Genomic DNA, 23,216 nt, shown 5'->3' with positions numbered 1-23,216 from the left:
TTTCCCTTCTTGATGTGATGAAAAACTTCAGAATTATTCTTCTTCTTCTTCTTTTCCTTCTTCTTCTTTTCCTTCTTCTTGTTGTTCTTGAGATTGAAGACTTCAATCTGGTCCATGAAGGACATAGCAATACTGTCAATAATGTCTTCCATTTCTGTCTCTCTGTATCTTTCTCTCTCTCTCTCTCTGTATCTCTCTCTCTCTCTGTATCTCTCTCTCTCTCTGTATCTCTCTCTCTCTATCTCTTTCTCTATTAGTGCACGAGAAAACAAAGATTTCACCATAGCCCTTATATAGAGTAAGCTAACAGGTGTTTGCGGTCAAAGGAGAGTTATTGGGTGCTTTTAGCCGGGGCCTATTCCATATGTTAACTCCATTTTGGTTTCTCAACAAAAAAAAATCCCCTTAAACATGACAAACTTTTTATTTTGTCTAATTTTGCTTTTTAGTTTCTTAGATGGATCCATTATAATTCATATAATGAAATTGTGATTCAAAACTAACAACAAATACGTCGAATTTATTTTGAAGAATTACTTGAGGTGTACGATTTTTTTAGTTTTACTGCGATATAAAGGGTCTCAATCAAACTTTCGCACTAGGCCAACTATAAAAATTTCACCTTCTTTTCTGAAAAAAAAAAAAATACAGCCTGTATGTGGGTTTCTGATTTTTCTTTACCATTTTTATTAATTTATTGTTTCTTTTATTGAGATATTTCTCTAGATTAAATATTATTGTCCATAATAAATTAGATTTAACCGTACCCGTAAAACCTGTCAAAAATAGAACCAAACTTTGAAATAACAAAAGACGATATTACCCCTTGGCCTAAAGGGTAGGGAGTACGATTAGGGGTGGCAATTTGGTCCGAAGGAGTGGTGCTTTCGCCCAAATTCGCACCTAATGAGATGGGTTTTACTACCCGTTTATTTTAAGGTTCTAGTATGGGATGAAGCTAAAAAAATAAGTCGGTTTTCTAAGAGGAGTTGGTATTAGGTAGTGAACCCCATTGCGGTCCGATTAGTATTTTATATATTAAATATATGTTATATTAATATTTATATTTCTAAGACTTTAATCTTATACCATCAATTTAACTATTTTACTTTACTTAGTTGTAGTATTAATGATTGATAAATTCAAATTTCATAAAATTTTGTAGACAGTAATATATCACTTGTGGCTAAAATAACTTTGAAACATAACAGAAAATTTCTGGGTTGAACTGGCCCTACGTGATCCATTTCTTATTAGACGAGACGAGGCGGCAATTATTTTTATTTGGGGTCAGTACCCACCCTGATAAATAATCGAGATGTTTGTAGCGGACTCTCTGTTGGGGTTACATGAGCGGTTAAGGGTTTTTTGTGTAGACTCCAAACCCGCCTATCAACTATAGACGGGTCGGGCGGGCACTGACCATGTCTGATTTCGGGCAAAGTTTACACCTGTAAGTCGATCAGTGTTCTTTATATTTGTGTGCTAACAGGTGTTGGGGGTATAAGTAGATTGACTCATTTTTTTCAAATGTTAAAGGGAAATTATTTTGGGGTGAAGTGTTTTTGTCTTTTTTTCGCTTCTTCTCTCTCTTTTTCTTCCCTCTCTTTCTCGTACTATCTAGTTTTTTTCAGACGAAAAAATCGCTCGCTGAAAAGCGGCACTGGTTTGGGGTCTCCCAAGCCATTCATGTTTGGGAGAACCCCAAATCACTAGCCGGATCTGGTTCGACTTTATCCCCTGCGCCGGATTAAACAAAAAAACAAAGGAGATGGAGAAGTAGAAAAAGAAATGGAGGGAGGAGTATAGAGAAAAATAGAGAGGGAAGAGTAGAGAGAAAAAGATAAGTGGGGGTTGTAGTTTTAATGGAAGGAGAGAAGAGGAAGAAAAAGAAGATGATTTGTTTTCTTTAAAATTTTGCATCCTATAAAATTTGTTAAAATTCACATCTTCGCTTTAAAATTTTCTACCTCGATTAACTTTCTTATTTTCCCATCTCACCCACCTTTTGACGGGATGCATTAAGCCCTTCGCGTAAATTATTATAACAACCCCGATACAGGTAGTCTTGCTGACAACCTAGACTACCCGCCTTGTTCCCTCGGACAAAATGACAAATTGGCTGAGAGGCTAGAGAGCAAGACGAGAAGGTACTTTCGGCCTTAGGTTTAAGTTTAGGAAACTATTGGGGTTGTTTGGTCTTTTCCTCCTTGGTTCCCTGTCTTAATTTGGTTCCAACTGCTCCATGTTCTTATCTCAACCGTTGATTTAATCAACCGCTGAGATTAAGAAGCAAAATATTTGGTTACACGTTCTCTTCAACCCACTTTTGAGCCTGTTTCCACCAGGAAACCTAGTTTGTCTAGGATTCCATTTCAGCACTTCAGTCGGTTTCTAATCAAACCTGAACTCTAAAATCTCTCTCTCCATATATAGTAGCACTGCCGATGACTAGTGAGTGACATATCACAGTAAGGAATTAGGTACTATGGCTCTGGGGTCGGCAATTCGTTTGCAGCGTTGTCGGTGCCTTAAGGTTAAAGGAGACAATACAAACAGGCTGACCGAAACTCAAGTATTTTTTGAAGTTCAAGTTAGATCAAAATTTATTTTTCGTAATAGTGATGGTCGAATACTCAACCATCCACTATCAACAACCGACGAAGATGTTGAATTCTATAGACTGTTCAAGATCAACTTGCTCGATCTGTTTAAACCAAATCCTTTTGCGAATGTAGATCTTGAACCACTTTTGTCTACAAACCTCACTAATGATTCTGAGAGCGATAGAAGGTTTTGGCAATTTTTTATACGCAAGATATCAAAGGCTCATAACAAGAATGCACAACGTCTTGTGAACATGAAACAGGGTATGGTGTGTATAGTAGCAGCGGTAGACGTTATTGAGGTAGTAAATCTTGAAGATGAAAAAGAAATACCCAAAGATCATATTGAAGTATGTGTTAATGATCTTACCAGATATGGTAGATCGCGCTCGGCGTTGAACTTGTTAGATTTGAAGAGATTCGACAACAACGACTATAGTGAGAAGGAGAACTCATGCGTGATTTGTCTCAATGAATTTAAGAACGGGGTTCACGTTTTCGAATTATGTCAGTGCAAACATGTTTTCCACGACGAATGTCTAGTTCCTTGGTTAAATAATTCACCTTATTGTCCACTTTGTAAGAGTGGTATATTTCTTTATTGATTTTGTTTTCTCCATAACTATGACTATGTGCTCTCACTTTCTATAGTTTTGATCGAATCAAAGTTTTATCTTATTCGTGTTCATGAAAAAAAAGATTATAGTACAATGAGATGATCATGTTTTTGTTTTCACTTTTCACTTTTAGGGATAATCAAATTGGTTTTACAAGTACTATTCTGCCATTTTTTGCTAATTGTTCCTATATCCAATCACATTTTAGAAGATGAAAAAATACAATGCAGCAAAAAATAAAAGATTCAGTAAACAAAAGAATTACTAATTTAGTGGTCCAATTCTCACACGAATGTTAGTTCATTCTAGGAATGGATAGTGTATTATCTATAAGATATGACGTCCTTTCTGGGAGCCCGCGGCCCGGTTATGCCCGAGTGCCCGTTCGGGCTCTAACGGGCTCGGGCGGGTCGGGCTTCGGGTTCCATTTATATTAAACTAAATTAAAAATAATATACATAAAAAAACATAATTACAAATATAAAAAATTAAACTAAATTTTATCTATTATATTTGGTGGTTATGGAGTGGTGGTGTTACTGTTACAGGTGTAGTGGTGGTGGTATATGGTGGATCGGTTGTTCGGGAGTGGTGGTCGTCGGCGGTGAGTGACTGTCAGTGTGAGTGAGGCGGTTTTAGTTTAGGTTTAGGGAGAGTGGCCTTTTGAGAGGGTATATATAGGTTCGATATTTTGATCCAACGGTTGATGATTTTCAGTCGTTTGATCATAAAGGGATTAAAGAAATGTGTCTCGGGTAGCGGTCGCGGGTATTAGGCGCGGGTATTGATTGCGGCGATTGGTCGCGGGTAACGGGTTTAAGTCGCGGGCGGGTAAGAGTTTTGAGCGGTCGGGCTTGAATTTTGGTCGGGCGGATCGGGCTTGAATTTCGGGCGGTCTGTATGAGTTGGACCTCGGGTAAGACCCCCTACCCGATGTCCGCCCACGCCTCCGAAATTTCGGGCCGGGTAAACCCGCGCCGGATCTCCTTCGGTCTCCGGATCGCCTCGGATCGGGCGGTTAGGGCCGGGTTTCGGATTCTTAGACCGTTTTCCCGACCCTAGATGTAGGTGAGGGGGTGTGATCACACCGAGCCCTTTTCTCCCAGGGCCCCTTCTCTGGAAAAACTAAGCAAGTAATATATCTATAACGAGAAAGGCACCATAAAACATAAGTTCAAGTTAGCTCAGCCAGCTTGGTACTTGCTTTGTACTATGGAGGTCGTGGTTCAAATCTCCACCGCGACTTTCAGTTTTTGTTTTGTTTGGTGGGGCCATGAAGACCTGACTTGGAGTATTGGACAATAATGTTTTTAGGCCCAATGATATCATTTTGTAAATCCCCACTAATGACTTCTAAGCTGTTAGTAGAGTTTCGCCAAAATTATGTGGTTCATCTGGAAAGCGAGATGTGAGAAAAGCTTTGACAATAAAGATTGTACACCATTACAAGTGATTCATATGATACAGAGTTTCGCCACTAATACTCAGGAAGCTAAACCGTCAATTAAGAAATCCAACAAACCAATATGGAGTCCTCCTACACCACCTTTTCTCAAAATCAATGTGGACGCCTCGTTCACGAGTTATGCAGAACCAGCTGGAATTGGCGGCATCATTCATGACGAGAATGGGGAGTTCATAATGGCATTGGCTGACACCATCAGAGGACAAACTGCAGACGAGTGTGAATGTATAGCGATTCTCAAGGCCATCCAATGGGCTTTGGAGCTCAATATCTCTCATCTTCAGATTGAAAGTGACAACCTCAACCTCAACTCTCACCTCAGGGATCAGAGACATGATATTCATTGGCAACCGAAGAATCATATGGAAGGCATAAGATCTCTCAACAAAAGCTTTGACCAATTCAATTCCTTTACGGCCCACGGACGATAAATACTCAAGCGGATCAATTGGCCAAATGGGGGAGAAGAAATAAAGTAAGGCGCATATGGAACTCCAAACAGGCTCTGATGACGGACTTAGGATTGTAATTATGCTTTGTTGTCTTCCTTTGTTTTCCTTTTGTTTTCTTCAACAAAAAAAAAGCTGTTAGTAGAGTAGTTCTTTCAACAAAAAAAAAATAGTAAGGTAGTTGCTTCCACTATAACTTTGGATGACCTGTCCTTGTTACTTCATAAGTTGAATGAAGAGGTTCTTATTTAGTGTTATTTCTCTAATGGCCCCCAACTTTGTAACCAGCTTCCCGCCTGGCCCCCTTCTTTACGAAAAATATCCATATGGCCCCTTCCGTTATAACACCGTTACTCTCTCTTCCATTTCTTTTCTCTCTCCTCCAACATGTTTTCTCTCTCTGCCACCTCGTTATAACCAGCCACATCATCGTCTTCACCGGCAGGGTCGCCGGCCGGAAATCCGATACTCGACCGCCTGATACCCGAGAAACTCGAAAAGTTTGACGGACTTGGACGAGTTTTGGACACTAAATTTTTTTAAATAACCCGTCCGATTAAACCCGAAAGCCCGACTGGAGAGAGAGTTTCAAAGCCCGAACAGCCCGACCGATGAATAACATGAACCCGACTAGCCCGACCCAGACCGATTCCCATCCTAGTTCCAACTGCTTCATGTTCTTATGTCAACCGTAGACTTAATCAACCGCTGAGATTAAGAAGTAAAATATTTGGTTACACGTCCTCTTGAACCCACTTTTGAGCAACTTTCCACCGGGAAACCTAGTTTGTCTAGGATTCCTTTTGAGAACTTCAGTCGGTTTCTAATCAAACCTGAACTCTAAAATCTCTCTCTCCATATATATATATATATATATATATATATATATATATATATTATATATTATATATATATATAGTAGCACTGCTGATTTATACTTTAATTATTCTGCCTAAACAGTGAGTGACATATCACAGTAAAGAAGTTGATACTTGGGTACCATGGCTTTGGGGTCGGCAATTCGTTTGCAACGTTCTCGGTGCATCATGCTTAAAGGTGACGAAACGAACAGACTCACGGAAACTCAAGTATTTTTTGAAGTTCAAATTAGATCAAAATTTATTTTTCGTAATAGTAATGGTCGAATACTCAACCATCCACTATCAACAACCGACGAAGATGTTGAATTCTTCAGACTGTTCAAGATCAACTTGCTCGATCTGTTTAAATCAAATCCTTTTGCTAATGTAGATCTTGAACCACTTTTGTCTACAAACCTCACTAATGATTCTGAGAGCAGTAGAAGGTTTTGGCAATTTTTTATACGCAGGATATCGAAGGTTCAAAATAGGAATGCACAACGTCTAGTGAACATGAAACAGGGTATGTTGTGTATAATAGCAGCAGTAGACGTTATTAAGGTAGTAAATCTTGAAGATGAAAAAGAAATACCCAAAGATATTGAAGTATCTGTTAATGATCTTACCAAACATGGTAGATCATGCTCGGCGTTGAACTTGTTAGATTTAAAGAGATTCGACAACAACGATTATAGTGAGAATAAAGAGAAAGTATGCATGATTTGTCTCAATGAATTTAAGAATGGGATTCACATTTTTGAATTATGTCAGTGCAAACATATTTTCCACGACGAATGTCTAGTTCCTTGGTTAAATATTTCACCTTATTGTCCACTTTGTAAGAGTGGTATATTTCTTTATTGATTTTGTTTTCTCCAGTGTAACACTCATATCTCCCATATTTTTCCTGTTGTGAAACAATTGTTACGACAAATCAATTTGGTTTTAGTACCTGCCTTATGCCCTTACCTAATCATGAAAAGGAAACCTTATTCGAACAAAATTCCACAGTTTTGTTTTTTTTTTTTGGAAGTTATTCCACAGTTTTGTTAATTTTTTCAATACAGCGAAAAATATAAGAGGCAGTAAACTTGAAAATTACAAATTTAGTAACTTGTGGGGGTCCAATTCTCACAGGATGGTAAATTCTCTCTGGAATGGAATTAAAAGGAGAATAATTCGTTCATCAGTCATCAGTTCATCACCGGTACGAAATCATGACGTACACTAGAACTATCAAATACCTTTGGTTGGAATTATTACCAAGTTAGTTTCTACCATCTAGATTTCGGCTTAAAGGCCCGAATACACATTACCCTCCATAAAAAGTTCACATGAACTATTGTGGAGATATGTTCGTACGGTATGGCATTGAGATCTACTAGCTCGAAGTCCTAGAAACTATTACTTGCTCAAATTTTGTGTAGGATTCACAAAATGGCAGGAAACAAATACTTTTTGGACATAAAATTCCTGGATATGTTAGTGGAGGGGGATACGAACATTATTTCTTCTATATCGTAAAGAGGATGAAAAGGAAAGGTCAAATCATATTGGCCTAAGCATCCAAAGTCCAAAACTATTGAGTGCCAGCATCGCCTGCCTATAACGAAATCCAGGGTCCCTATATTTCCTTAAGAAGTTAAAGACAACACATCACCCTCACCAAAGAGTAAAATATGACACTCCAAGCCTTAGCAGCTATAGATCCTGCCTCCGGTTTAGAACCTAGCCAAGCTTGAGTGTACACCTATAGCCCAGGCTGCGGACACTCTCGCGAGTGATGATTGGACTATCACAGAAAAATTCAACAGAGTAGATCTTATCAACCTTAACTATAGATAACTATACCAACGACTACATGAAACTTAATCAGCCACGGCCCACGGTTGGGAAATTTCTTAGCAACGGTACCTGAAAAACCTTAATCGTAAGTACAAGACAGTGTTCTAAGAGGTTACTCAAACTCAAAGAACCTTTTTCCATATCTCAAGTGGGGTAATTGCACACACATTCACTTTCTCTGTATGGTTACTGTTAGAGTATGAGATGGTGGTGTATTCGAGGTGTTAACTTCTAAAGATTACAAAAGCTAAGTATGGTGGTGTTGATAGAAGTGGTGGGTGCTGATAGAAGAATTATGTTAAACAAATAGTTATGAAATAATAGTTTGTTAAGAAGTAGTTAAAAGGTTGTTAAAGTTTGTTAATTTTCTGTTTAGTTTTTCTCTCATAGGTTAAGAGATTATAAATACTCAAACACTTGTATCTTTGAAACCTAATGAGAAATTCTCCTTTCTTCATCTTTCATGGTATCAGAGCGGGAATCAAATTAGTTTTTCTTCTTCATTTCTCTTCTCTCTCTAATGTAATTTTCTCTCTCTAAAATTCAAGCATGGCTTCATCTTCTTCAACGCCTCTTATTCCATCAAATTCGAGTTCATCGATCTCTCATCCATCAAATTATGTATCTGAAAAACTAGATAGCTCGAATTATTTGATTTGGAAAGATCAGTTTGTTTTGATTTTGATAGGAGCAGATCTATTTGGTTATGTTGATGGTTCTATTACTGCTCCATCTCCAACTATAATTGAAGTAGGAAGAGAGATACCTAATCCTGAGTTTTTCTTATGGCGAAAGACTGATAGCTATGTCAAATCTTGTCTTAAATCTACTTTCAGTCGATCTATATCTGCTGATGTTCTTGGACTCAACACTGCTCATGAGATTTGGAATTTTCTTTCTTCATCTTTTGTTGAAGAGTATGAATCTAGGATTACTACTCTAAGACATCAAATTCAACATGTTAGAAAAGGAGATTCATCCATTACTAAATACCTTCGTCGAATCAAGTCTTTATCTGATGCCTTAATAGCAGTTAATGAAAAGATTTCAGACAAGGAATTGTGCAGAATTACTCTCCAAGGTCTTGGCAAAGAGTATAATCAATTTGTCATTATTATGCATAATAAGGATTCAACACAATCCTTTGCTGATCTTCGAACAAGACTTCTCCATCATGAACATTGGCTTTCTATTCAAGAAGGAGATGATATCAATTCTGCTTATTATGCCAAGAAGGAACAAATTAGGTTTTCTAATCAACAAGTCAAACTACCTAATCGATCTCCTACAATCCACAGAGGTAATTTTCCACAATCTCAAATCTCATATTCTAATAAACAGTCTTTCATCAATAATTCCACACCTAAATCTTATCAGCCTGGCTTGAAGGCAGTTGAATTTGATTTTTCAACCATTCCTTGTGGTATATGTCGAACATGGGGTCATTCTGCCTCAAATGTAGGTTTAGATATCTTCCAAATGATGATCTACCAAATAGCCATAACCAATACTATCAATACAACAACAATCATAATCAATATCCAAAGTATAACAATAATTTTCATAATAGCAATAATCATAATAGCAATAATCCTCATAATAGTAATGAATTTCAAAATCAGTTCAAGAAACGTATAGCTTATAACATTTCTTATAATCAAACAAAACACAACTTTGCTGGTCTTCATATTTTTGAAGAAGGTGAGTGTTCAGATCAGAATCATCACAAAATTGATCTTAACCCCTTCTCAAATTCAGAAGAGGATATATATGAAGCTAATTTTGGTACTATGGCTGAAGAGTTTGAACATGAAGAAGCTCATATGGCTTTCTTAGTTCATTCTGAACAAGAGGAGATCTCTCCAATGTCAACACATACTACTGAGTCAGTGTGGTTAGCAGATACTGGGGCATCTAGCCATATGACTAATGATATTACTACAATGTCAAATAAGAAGGATTATGATGGCAAGGACTCAGTCATGGTGGGCAGTGGGATGTGTATTCCCATTAAGAGCACTGGTGATGCTAATTTGAACACATCATCTCACAATTTTCATTTACAAAATGTGCTACTTGTTCCTCATATCCAAAGAAATCTACTGTTCATCTCTCAATTCACTAAAGATAATCAGTGTATAGTTCAATTCTCTCCTTGGGGCTATAAAGTAAGAGATTTGTGGTCTGAGAAAGTGTTAAATGAAGGACCTATGGTTAACAATTTGTATCCTATTACTTTCAAAGTACAAAAGCCTTCTGATAGGCCTAAAAATAGGTCTATTCCTGCAAGTATACGGGGTCAAGTTATAGTATTGAAAATAAGATCGAGTATCGTCCCAAGGGATAGGTAGGTAACTTCGGATATTGACGGCGAGTTTAGCCCAATAATCAAAATGTCGATAGCTAACATAGACTAACACACACCCCACTTCATAGATTTGATGATTGATATGTAAGAAATAAGAAAACGAATAAAACTAAATAAACCAACTAAGAGAGAGGTAAGAAGATATCTAAGGTTATAAAATCCACCGCATAATTTCACTTTATAAAACAAGCACTTAATTACTTAAATCTCTTTTGTATTTACTCGGGATCCAATATAATGAACTATTTGAATTCCGGATGATATTCTAGATAAAACAATTTTATAATCACTAATTCTAATTGTCTTCCTTATAAAGATTCGGATCACTTAACTATTATTCATCATCTAAAAAAGCATACTCCATCTAACAACTTAACGAAAGTATGAAATATCTAATTATGAGGCATGAGTAATGGAAAGAAAATCCAATCCATATAGATAAACAATCAATAGACATTAAAGCACACCAAAGGATTTAATTAATCAAGAACAAGTATTATAAAGATCCAAAATGGGTTTCATTTACAACCTTAGATGACTAAATTAACTATACATGGAATCTAGAATAACATTCATTGACATTGTAAAATAAATGAAAATACTAAGAAATTAATGGAAAAAAATCACCAAGAATGTTCAAAATCCATATTCCCATGTATCTCCATTTTATCCAAGATTTGCTCCATTTGTGCTCAAGAATTTTACTCCAAGAAATCCAAGTGATAGCTATTTTATTGCCACCCAAATAAGAAAAAGAAAGAGAAGGAAGAAATTAGATCTAGAAAGAAGTTGGAAAGAAGAGATGAAGAGGGTAAAGATGATAGAAGAATATGGAAAGAAGAAGAAGAAGACTATTAATGGAAGAAAGAATAGTGGTAGAGAAGAAGTAGTAGTAGAGAAAGATGGAAAAATAATGGATAAAGTGGATTTAGTACTAGAGAAGAGAGAAAGAAATAGGTAAGAGGGGATTGAAAGAGGAGAGGGAGATTGAGAGGGTTTGCAAGTCTAGGTTTTAATGGAGGAGAAAGAGACTTATTTATAGGTGGGTTTTTGGTAGAAAAGGGATAAAATGGGAAAGATGGTTTAGGTGAAATTAGGGTTTTTGTTGGGTTAAAGTGGTAAAAAGTGAAAAAGAGAGGGTTACTTTGGGAATTCTAGGGGTTTAAAGGACAAAACCCAGGCGGCTAGGGTTAGTTGTGGGAATTTCGGATGCTAGGGTGTAGCCGGTTATAAGTTAATAGGGTGAGACGGAGCAGCAGCCCTTGGATGGAAGAAAGCGCGGGATCTGGGTGGATGGGAGAGAGCCACGTGGCCGGGAGCATGAAGACTAAACAGCTTCGGGAGCACGGGATTAAAAGAAATAGAGCTGAATCTCGGCAGCCGTTGGATCTAGAAAACGCGGAAGCCAACGATCGAGATTAAAACGTAGGAGCGGGACTACTGAAATAGGATACAACGCGCTACATTGGATCGGTGACCGGCAGAGAAACCTCGTGCGTTGATCTGAAGGACGCGGAAGGTAGCGGCTGAGATTATAACGTGAGAAGGGGGCTACCGAAGAAAGCCGCGACGCGCTACACAGGATCCCGCCTATAAGTTCCATTTCGATGCTCAGCAGAAACACGGGAACTGGATGCGACGGCCTTCCGATCTCGACACGTGTCCTTAGGCATACCGCGGGCCAGAAACTTGCCCGACATTGTACCAAATGCTGACCAAATGTTGACCTGACTTTGACTTTGCATTTTTCGCTCATCCGGACTCCGAATTGACTTCCGTTTTCTCCTACGGACTCGTCTCGACATCTACTTTTCAACCACGCACTGACCTTGGCCAAATTACCAGATTTTCCTTGACTCCAAATGACCAAAATAACCTTCATGCATCTTTTCCTCGTTTTTAACCGTTTTTCACATCTAACTCCGCAAAAGACACCTAATCAAGAAAACCAACCATTTTATTATAATAAAGACTCGAAACCGACTAACTTGGCTAAATTAAATGACTTAGATGGGACATTTTCATGACCCATCACCTTTACCTATAGAGGTTTATACCTCTGTTTTGGCTGCTTCTTCTTCTATTTGGCATCAAAGGCTTGGTCACCCATCAAATTCTATATTGCATCTTCTTCACAGGAAAAAAGTTATTCACATTGATCAAAAGGACTCTGAGGGTTCTTGTCATTATTGCAAATTGGCTAAAAGCAAATCATTACCATTTGCTCTTTCTGAGTCTTATACATCTTCACCTCTATTTGAGATCTGATAGCCTTCAATGCTTCAAAAAGTTCAAACAACTTAGTGAAAATCTATTCTCTACATCCATAAAACAATTCCAAAGTGATGGTGCTCCTGAATTGGCTAAGGGTGATTTCAAATCTTATCTTGATCGATGTGGTATAACTTTTAGATGTTCATGCCCCTACACACCTCAGCAGAATGGTCGAGCTGAAAGGAAGAACAGACACCTCACTGAAATAGGTAACACTCTTCTTTTTCAAGCTCATGCTCCTAAACATTTTTGGTTTGAGGCGTATGCAACTGCCATTTATATTATAAATAGGCTTCCTACCAAGGTATTAGGTAGTAAATCACCATTTGAGGTTTTGTTTGATAAGCTACCTGATTACTCTCTCTTTAAAGTGTTTGGCTGTGCCTGTTATCCACACTTAGAGGCCTATAGGGAAGATAAATTGAGTCCTAAAGCTATTAAATGTGTCTTCATTGGATACAACTTATCTTTCAAGGGTTTCAAATGCTTAGATTTAGATAGTGGTAAAGTTTACATGTCTAGGAATGTGATATTTTCAAAGACTGAGTTTCCATTTCAAACTTTGGCTCATTCTTCTGCTCCTAGCATATCTTCTCTTACTACACCATTATAAGTTTTTATCTTCCTTTACCATCCTTTAATCCTAGTACTTCCCATCAAGAAGGTCCTATTGATAGTCCTACTCCATCTTCAACTTCTCAATCATTTGTTCTACCAACTCATGGTATGACAACTAGATCAAGAAATGGGATTACTAAGCCTAAGTATTTGCCTGATCATGTTACTCATTTCACTATAAGATATCCTTTACATTCATCTTTCTTATCTATTCTCAATGAATCACAAGAACCTAACTTTCAAACAAGCCAGTTCAAATCCACAATGGTGTAAAGCTATGAATGATGAATTCTTAGCTCTACAACAGAACCACACTTGGTCTCTAGTTCCTGTTCAAGAGCATATGAATGTCTTAGGGTGTAAGTGGGTGTTTAAGATAAAATACAAATCAGATGGTCAAATAGAGAGATATAAGGCCAGGTTGGTTGCAAAGGGCTTTCACCAACATGAAGGATTGGATTATACTGAAACTTTTAGTCCAGTAGTGAAAGCAACTACTATTAGAACAGTGCTGAATATTGTTATTTCAAACTCATGGCATATACATCAACTTGATGTATCAAATGCTTTTCTTCATGGTATTTTAGAAGAAACTGTATACATGAAGCAACCACAAGGTTTTGTTGATCCAGATAAACCAAATCATGTTTGTCTTCTACACAAAAGTCTTTATGGGTTGAAACAAGCTCCAAGAGTTTGGTTCAATAGATTTGGGACTTATCTCTTAACTTTGGGTTTTATCAAGAGTGATCATGACCATTCTATGTTTATTCATAAGGTCTCTTCTCACATTATAGTTCTTCTTTTGTATGTGGATGATATTATCCTTACTGGAAGTTCTGACACACTCTTGGATCAACTAATTGCTAATCTCAGCAAAGAGTTTGCCATGAAACATTTGGGGTTCTTACACTACTTTCTAGGTATTGAGGTGACTTATGCTCCTACTTCATCTGTTATTTTACTTACCCAGAAAAAGTATGTCCTTGAATTATTAAAGAAAGCTGATTTCTTGGATTGTAAGGCTAGTTCAACTCCTGTTTCTTCAGGCAAATAGACTCTCAAAACTAGATGGTACTTCTATGACAGATCCTACAAGTTACAGAACTTTGGTAGGGGGCTTACAGTACTTGGTTACAACAAGATCTGACATTTGTTTTGCTGCTAACTATGCTGCTCAGTTTATGCAACAACCATGTGATTCTCATTTCTTACTTTTGAAGAAGATCTTGAGGTACTTAAAAGGCACAGTGGACTGTGGGATTACTATTTCAAAGGGTGATACTACCAGCCTTGTGGCATTCTCGGATTCAGATTGGGCTGGTTGCCCCGACACTAGAAGGAGCACTACTGGTTTCTGCATTATGTTGGGAAATTCATTGGTTTCTTGGAGCTCCAAGAAACAACCAACAGTAGCAAGATCCTCAACAGAGGCTGAGTATAAGGCATTGTCCTTCACTGTTGCTGAAGTTCTATGGATCTCTTATTTGTTGTCTGAGCTTCATATTGTCCCTACTATGCCTTTTATGCTCTATTGTGATAATGTAGGTGCCAAGGCAATTGCTTCCAACCCAGTGTTTCATGCTCGTACGAAACACATTGAGGTTGATTATCACTTCTTAAGAGATTTGGTAGCAAATGGCTCTGTGGTGATAAACTACATTCCTACTGAGGATCAGCCAACAGATCTATTCACCAAAGGCTTACTTCCAACTCAATTTGTTCATCTTCGAACCAAGCTCATGTCCCTCTCGGTTCCTGATCTTGAGGGGGGATGTTAGAGTATGAGATGGTGGTGTATTCAAGGTGTTAACTTCTAAAGATTACAAAAGCAAAGTATGGTGGTGTTGATAGAAGTGGTGGGTGCTGATAGAAGAATTCTGTTAAACAAATAGTTATGAAATAATAGTTTGTTAAAAGTAGTTAAAAGGTTGTTAAAGTTAGTTAATTTTCTGTTTAGTTTCTCTCTCATAGGTTAAGAGATTATAAATACTCAAACACTTGTATCTTTGAAACCTAATGAGAAATTCTCCTTTCTTCATCTTTGAGTTACAAAAGTATTTATCCTGTGAGGCTTCAATTATGGGTGGAGATTAGTTATTTGATTGGTTTTTCCGAAAATGGGTTCTCTTATCTTCTAAAAATAAAAAACACCAAAATTAGAAATCATTTTTTTCTGTTTCAGATTTCACATATTCTGTACTGGAATGGGCTACAAGAAACAGGAACAATTAACTGCAACAAAGACAATAACAAATTACTTCATGTAAGTAGATTCATAACAGTAGCTTACAATTAAACCAGCAAAAGTAACACAAAAAAGTGCACCAACGCTGTTTTCAAAGATCGTCAATTCACTTCTCGTTTCGCCTTACCTAATCAAAACAAAGAAACTATGTTAAGGGTTGTCCGATGTATTATTATAGATGAATACAATGTTATTTTGATCTTCACTTACAAGGAGTTTGTCAATCACCACTGGTTTCTGTTCTTGTGTAACTTCGGCTTCTTAGTAAGGGTTTGATCTCATGTACCACTCTAAAAATATGTAATTTCATTTGATTTTGTTTTATAAGCTCGAAAATACAAACATCATCAGCTTCGATGTTGTTTTGGCGAGAAAGGACGGCCCAGCCAGCACTTAATCCTCCTCTAGCATTGGTGTAAAGATACCTCACAGGCCATGGTTTCCCACTTGGATCCCATATAGTCATTTCTCTGCTGGTAGGTGGAAGACAGGAGTGACTTAATGACTTCGGAAAAGGCTGCAATATTAGATCACAAAACAAATGTGACGAAGATCTAGTTTAGTAGGATTTCATGAATTAGATTGAATATCAACCGAGTCAGATAATTTCAGATAGTCCAATTCGAAAAGTAAGAGATTGCACTTCATACATATTTGTTTTGATCGAAAATCAAAACAGGAAGAACGTTTGTCAACTAAGCTCACTATGGTTATCGAATAATGTGATAACATAGACGAGTTAATGTCTAAACAGGCTAAAATTATGAAAAATGAGAAAGCTCACCACATAATACCCGAAATAAACGTGGGACTCTCGCATAACCACCACCCAACAAGGATTCTTCGATTTAAATTCCATGGCTGATTTCAATGCCTTTGCTCCTTCTTCCTTCGTCACAACCCGTCTTTGTGATATATAAGATCCTAACCGATTTCTAGCTATAACAAAGACACCAAAACATTAGTAAACCAACTACATTTCTACACATAAATATCCCAAGTAGAAAAATATCGATAAACATTATTCCGAACGGAAAGAACTTACCTACTCTCTTCTCACTTTCATTGCTTAAGCAATTTCCACCAACATTACTTATAGAAGTTCCCTCTATAGAGAGATCGACAATTTCGACTTTCGACTTCCTCTTCAAAGAATCATCCGAAACCTCTACCACATTCTTAAGCCTTCTCTTTTTCATCTTATCTTTGATAGAATTAGGACTAGTAGTTTCTTGACTATTAATGGCATAAAATGCAGATTCTTTTTCACACCCACTTGTATCAAATATTTGAACTGTAAAAACTAAATTTCCATTGTATCCAAAAACTAAGAAATCACCAGTTTTGATGAAATGATCTTTAACAAACAATGGCCAACCGTCTTCAAAGAAAACCCCATTTTTTTTTTCAATCAAGATTACATTCCAAATATTCTTACTTGGGCCTATCAATGAAACTCTTCCTGAAGTTGTTTCACTTTCAAAATGTTTCAAGAAAGCTATAGGAATTTTCTGTAAAAAAAAAGACATACATTAAAAAGAAAATCAGAATCTAAAAGACTACCCAAGTTAATATAATTTTCAAGTATAAAGTTGTGATTTGGCATAAATGAAAAGAAAATACACAATAACCGAATGTAAGATTTCAATTAAGAGTGAGAGAGAGAGAGAGAGATCATACAAGTAGTTTGGAGCTTAAACAAGGTAAATAAATCTTGAAGAAATTAGGGATTGAGAAATCCATAGTGGAATTTCCTTTTCTCACTAAACCCAATTTCAAATCTCCCATTCTGGTTCACCTGAGTGATATTTCAAGAAAAACTTAAGATTGTTTGTTTGCTTTTGAGGGTTTTACAGAAGTAGTGATGACTGGTGAGTGAAGGTGGACTATTGAGGAAGTACTGTAAGTAATTTCAGTAACTTTTTAGGTAATGTGACAGCTCGGGAGGAGGGCTAGGATTTATCCTGCGGTCAATTTGTTTACTTCTTGTCCTCGAAGACCGCGGGAAAAAAAATGAATTAGAGAAGACGAATAGAGTTGTATCTATTATACAACGGGGTACCAATATGACCCGGGAGCCCGATATGCACTATGACCCACCCGGGATTGCAAGAGTCGCCTGTTGAAACACCCAAGTTCAATACATTAGAGTGGCATATAATTAATTCTTTTTAGTATAAAAGTCAATTAAGATATCCCTAAATAAATGCTACTCCGCGTATCTTTTCTGTCTATTTTTTCATTTACATCCGTCTCATTTTCTCTAACTGCTATCTTACAACCATCACGAGATTTACATTAGTCGGTTAATATTCATTTCTTTATTTCTCTTCATGTAATTCAGTTTTAACTTGAGACAACTACCCGCCCTATCTCTTCTACTATAATCTCTTTATTTTCTTTCTCGAACTTTTGTACTTCAGTGTCATCTTTATTACTCATTTAGTCTGTCATTTGTTTATTTGTTTGTTTTGGTTTAGGTAATTGGGTAACTATTTCTCCCTATGATTCAAGAGTGGGAAGTATTTAGAGGTTTTGATTATGTATACTGAAAGATACTTTTTTTTTTTTTGTTAAGATATACTGAAAGATACTTACTTTCTCTGTTTTCTATCTCCACATATCTTTTTAGGAGTTTTGATTTAAATGTGAATCATAATTTAATGTGATGTGACATCGTTAGCCGACATGTCACGTCCATAGAAACCTAGTAAGAGTTAAAGGAACCTATGCATGATATAAACTGGGTAAATTTCATTTTAGCCCCCTAAAGACAGCCAACTTCTAAAATAATTGTCATTTTCATTATTTCGTTGATTTCTCTCTTAGGTAATAATTACTTCTATTTTCAAAACCATGTTTCCTGTACATGGTTCCACACTTTTGTAACCCAGATGTCCCAAATCATATTTACGATTAAGACTTTGTCGATTATGCAATTATACCCTCTAAAATCTACTTTCAAACTAATTTATAACTCTATCTTCAATTAGTCATCTTCCCTCTTTCCCCATTTTTCACTTTTCTCTCTTACTTCTGTCCAAATTTGAGCCTTTTAGTAACTCAATTAACCATTGTGTTTGGTTTATCAATACCAGATGCTATAACCTAGTAACCGGCGAAGAATCTTATGTAAACAAAAAAGTATATAGAGAGAAAGAAGAAGTTGGATAGGTAGTTTGAAAAAGAAAATTTATTGCAAGGGGGAATTCGATTTGATCGTATCTTAATGATTGCTTTGCAATTGTTCCCGAAATGTATCCCCTTATTCAAACTTATCTACATATGCAGTAACATCATCCAACTTCATATTTCTCTCAATCGCTTCTTTTCTCTCTCATCAGTGGTCTTATAGAGCACACCTTTTTCAACCATCAGTCCCTCTATCTCATTGGTGATAACTCGCCGATGATACTACACTCAACCCACTGCGTCACTTTCCAAAATAAATTCCAAGTGTTGAATTCTTCATCTTTTGGGTATCTTAATACACGTGAAGCAAAGTTTGTTTCATCATCAACAACTTTTCCGACGAAATCAACATATATCAAAGCAAAATAGAGAAAGAAACAATATACTAAATGAACGAAATGATTTAAGTTCACAAAACATTGAAGAAATTAAATGGAGATCTAGAAGATGAGCTTAACTTGCAGAGAATACAAAGAACTCGATCGTCATGTAATCAAAAAAATAAATCATATTTACCAGTGATCTTCAGTGCTAATTTCAACCTTATTTGGTCAATTATTTCTTCTTAGTCTATAACCTACGAATCCTTGGTTTTCTTTATTTTCTTCTCCATTTTATAAGTTCAAATGTGTAAGAAATTCTAAGAACTCTATTTTATTTTCCAATCAATGATCATTTAGGTTTATTACAAGTTTATTTATACTAATGAGAAACTAAAGAAGAAGAGAAAGAAAGATTAGAAAAGTAGTTAGTTAACTAAACAGATTTGTTAGTTAACTAAACAGATTTTAGTTGTAACTAACTAAAGTTAGTTATTCTTGTTGCAGGTTGACTTAGTCAGAAGACTTCCTTGACTCGGTTTGACCAGAGAGCATCTTGACTTGACTATTGGTCTTCTTGGCTTGACTTGACATTGGTCTTCTTAGCTTGACTTGGCATTGGTCTTCTTAGCTTGACTTGACATTGGTCTTCTTGACTAAGTCTTGGTCAGAACATGACCTAGATATAAAAGGCAAAGATTTGCCCTAATTCCTCATTTCGACCTCTCTCTCTTTCTCTGCGAAAACCCTAGATTCACAGCCCCCCTCAAACTCATGGTGAGGAGCTGCGATGAAGCATGAGTTTGCTTCGAAAATAAGAGAAGAGATCAAAAGAAACCCCCTTGGTAAAAATATCAGCGAGTTGCTCCTTCGTTGAGAGATGGTGAATCACCAAAGTTCCATTCGAAACTAGATCTCTGACATAGTGAAAATCGACCTCTATATGCTTCGTTCTAGCATGAAATATCGGATTTGAGGCCAAATATTTCGCACTAATGTTATCACAGTAGAGAAGCAAAGGTTTCTTCAATGAACAACCAAGTTCATCCATGAGGTACGTAATCCAAACCATTTCTGTAGCAGTGTTTGATAAAGCTTTATATTCTGCTTCCGTTGAGGATTTGGCTACTGTTGCTTGCTTTTTCGAGCACCAAGAAATTAGGGTTTTACCCAAGAACACACAATAGCCCCCTGTTGACTTACGAGAATCAGGGCAACCAGCCCAATCCGAGTCTGAATAGGCTGTTAATGTTGTTAAGTCAGTAGGAGAAATCAACAGACCCGAACCCAAAGTCCCTTTTACATATCGCAAGATCTTCTTGACCAATACTAAATGAGTATTTGTTGGTTTGTGCATGAACTGAGCGGCATAATTCACTGCAAAAGAAAGATCAGGACGAGTCAAAGTGAGGTATTGTAAAGCCCCCACTAGACTTCTGTATTCTGTTGGACTTGGTAGCTCTTCCCCATCTGTAAGTGAGATCCTTTTACCATCTGATACTGGTAGTCTTGATGGTTTTGAATTCAATAAGTCTGCTTTTTGAAGTAGTTGAAGTGCATATTTGTTCTGTGTGAGAATGATAGACCCTTGTTGTGAGGAATTAGTTACCTCAATGCCCAGAAAGTAAGCTAATGACCCCAAATCCTTCATTTTGAAAACCAAACTCAACTCCTTGATGAGACAAGATATTTGGGAGTCAGAGCTTCCTGTTAGGATGATATCATCCACATATAATAATAAGATCATGTTGCCTGCACTTGAATGATATACAAACATGGAGTGATCTGTTTTGCTCTTGTGAAAACCATAAGTGTATAGAAAGTGAGCAAATTTGTTGAACCATGCTCTTGGTGCTTGCTTTAGCCCATATAGGGCTTTGTGTAAATGACACACATCTTCATCAAGAGTTCCATGAAGGAAAGCATTTGAGACATCTAACTGCTTGATGTGCCATGATTTAGTAACTGCAATAGTGAGTACTATTCTAATGGTGTTTGATTTGACCACTGGGCTGAAAGTTTCTGCATAATCAACTCCTTCTTGTTGATGAAAACCTTTAGCCACAAGTCTGGCTTTATATCTTTCTATTGTACCATCACTCTTTTGTTTGAGTTTAAAAACCCACTTGCAGCCTAGAACATTCATACTTTGATGATATGGTACTAGTGACCAAGTCTTATTGTCCAAAAGAGCTTGGTATTCATCTTGCATAGCTAATTCTGTGATATGTCTGTGCTTTCTTTCTGCCTTGCCATTCTGTTGTGGAGTATATGGACAAGAACACCTGAATATTATGCCATTTGTGTCCAAAAATTTTCTGAATTCTCCATGTTTCAATTCTGGAGCCCCATCAGATTGAAAATATACTATCTTTTCTTTTAATAGATTCTCAGCTGCTGCCTTGAAATGAATAAAACATTTTGTGCTGTCAGATCTAGCTTTCATAGCATATATCCAACTAAACTTGCTGAAATCATCTAGAAAGAGAATATAATACTTTGCTCCATTTGGGGTTGAAACAGGAGCTGGTCCCCATATGTCACAGTGGACCAAGTATAGGGGAGTATTAGTGGTAGTAGTAGACTCCTCAAATGGCAGACATTTGCTCTTGCCTAAGGCACAAGACTTGCACAAAGTCTTCTCATGAGTTGTTGATAATGCTATCTTCTGTTCATTGTGTAGTTGAGTAATAATACCATTATGGGAATGACCCAATCTTGCATGCCATATGTCATATTGAACTGCAGTGAGAGCCATATGAGCTGAGATAATCCTATCTTTCAATACCTTGTTATGAACCTCTATGGGATATAGATTTTGTTTCATAGGACCTTCAGCCAATATCTTCTTTGTGCATAAATCTTTTATAGTATAGCCCCAAGGTAGAAACTCAATTGAGCATGAGTTATCTCTTGTAAACTTTGACACAGATAAGAGGTTCCTTTTGAGATTTGGAACACACAGCACCTTGTTTAGTTCAAAAGAATGAGTGGCAGTAGATAAATCAGAAGACCCAGTGTCAGTAATAGGAAGAAATTTGCCACTACCTACCATGACAGCCTCTGTCCCTTTATAGGTCTGAATTGATTTTAATATAGAAGCACTATGAGTCATATGACTGCTTGCTCCTGTGTCTGCTAACCATGCTGTATTTTGATCAGTTGTAGTTGTAGTAACAACATGACACTCTTCTGCTGTAATATCAGATGACTCACAGTCAAAAAACACATCTTCTGCCATATTTTGAACAATAGCAGTGTGACATTCTTGGAAAATATCCTCATCATTTGAACTATGATAGCCTTGAAACATACTTGAATCATATAATTCTGCATTATTACATTCTAATAAGACTTCATCCTCATAAAGATAAGACTGTGAATCTTGCATATTTGTAGAATTTCCTAAGGGAAGATCTTGTTTATCTTGTTTATCTTGTGATTCAGAGTGGTAGCCCATATGATTCTTGTTTTGTTGATATCTAAAATAACAGACACCTGCTGAATGCCCCCATCTTTTACAAATTCCACAAGGGACTTTTGAGAAATCAAAGTCATCTGCCCTTTTTCCTTTATAGTGTTGATTTGATCCTCCTGAGACTTGAGGGGATGATATATTCTCATCTTTTTTAACCATGGGTTGATTCTTATAATAAGAAGGAGAGGGTTTATAACTCTGTCTAGTTTGTTGTTGTTGATTATATCTCCTTACATAATAAGCTTCATGATCAACTTCTCTTGATAATAACCACTGTTCATGTTGTATTAACCTAGACTTTAATTGAGCAAATGTTAAGTGCTCATTGTTTGCCCTCACAGCAATAGTAAATTGATCATAATCCACACTTAACCCTTGAATAGCAATTCTTACTAGTTCTGATTCATTTACTTTGTCATTAACAGATAGTAAAGAATCAGAAATTTGTTTCAATTCCCTGAGATAAACAGATATGGTAGAGTTTCCCTTTTTTATATTTTGCAATTTTTTTCTCAATTGGTCTTTTTGAGATTCAAGGCCTTCATTGTTTGTAAGAACTAGATAATCCCAAATTTCCTTGGCAGTTTGAAGGCCATAAGTATCATAGTAAATAGATTTGGAAAGAGTACTTTTGAGATAAGATTTCACAAAATTCTCTTTACTTCTCCACTGTATAAAATCTGGGTTGATTTGTTCAACTCCATGAATGAAAGTAAGCTGTGGAGGTGCTTCTATTGTGCCAGTGACAAACCCTAGTAACTCATAAGTACTTAGAAGGGTTTCTATTTGATCTTTCCACATAAGAAAGTTAGAATCATCTAACTTTTCAGTTATGAAACTAGTAACTGATGAAATTGGAGGCAGATTACCTGTAAT

At 36.7% G+C, this 23,216-nt stretch overlaps 3 protein-coding genes across 3 annotated transcripts; 2 read left to right on the top strand and 1 right to left on the bottom strand.

Moving 5' to 3' along the window:
* The first annotated feature begins 2,488 nt into the window (after window positions 1-2,488).
* LOC147545113 (uncharacterized) lies at window positions 2,489-3,211 on the top strand. Its single transcript, XM_086635795.1, has one exon. It carries the CDS (start codon window positions 2,489-2,491, stop codon window positions 3,209-3,211), a length of 723 nt encoding a protein of 240 aa, XP_086491921.1.
* Window positions 3,212-6,138: 2,927 nt separating this feature from the next.
* Window positions 6,139-6,861, top strand: LOC147545112 (uncharacterized). The gene has a single exon (XM_086635794.1). The coding sequence runs from the start codon at window positions 6,139-6,141 to the stop codon at window positions 6,859-6,861; it is 723 nt and encodes a 240-aa protein (XP_086491920.1).
* Window positions 6,862-15,315: 8,454 nt separating this feature from the next.
* On the bottom strand, window positions 15,316-17,296 carry LOC147545111 (B3 domain-containing protein Os11g0197600-like). Its single transcript, XM_086635270.1, has 5 exons — window positions 17,031-17,296; window positions 16,396-16,861; window positions 16,135-16,289; window positions 15,561-15,867; window positions 15,316-15,477 (listed from the first exon to the last, which is right to left on the bottom strand). Exons 1-4 carry the CDS (start codon window positions 17,136-17,138, stop codon window positions 15,571-15,573), a joined length of 1,026 nt encoding a protein of 341 aa, XP_086491396.1. The 5' UTR covers window positions 17,139-17,296; the 3' UTR covers window positions 15,316-15,477; window positions 15,561-15,570.
* Window positions 17,297-23,216: the final 5,920 nt, after the last annotated feature.

The sequence above is a fragment of the Eschscholzia californica genome, unplaced genomic scaffold, assembly GCF_041429995.1.
Source record: "Eschscholzia californica isolate CP2 unplaced genomic scaffold, dmEscCali1.0.p SCAF_4, whole genome shotgun sequence".
Classification (NCBI taxonomy): domain Eukaryota; kingdom Viridiplantae; phylum Streptophyta; class Magnoliopsida; order Ranunculales; family Papaveraceae; genus Eschscholzia; species Eschscholzia californica.
Note: the sequence above shows the minus strand (reverse complement) of the source record. Positions and strands in the feature narration are given on the sequence as shown.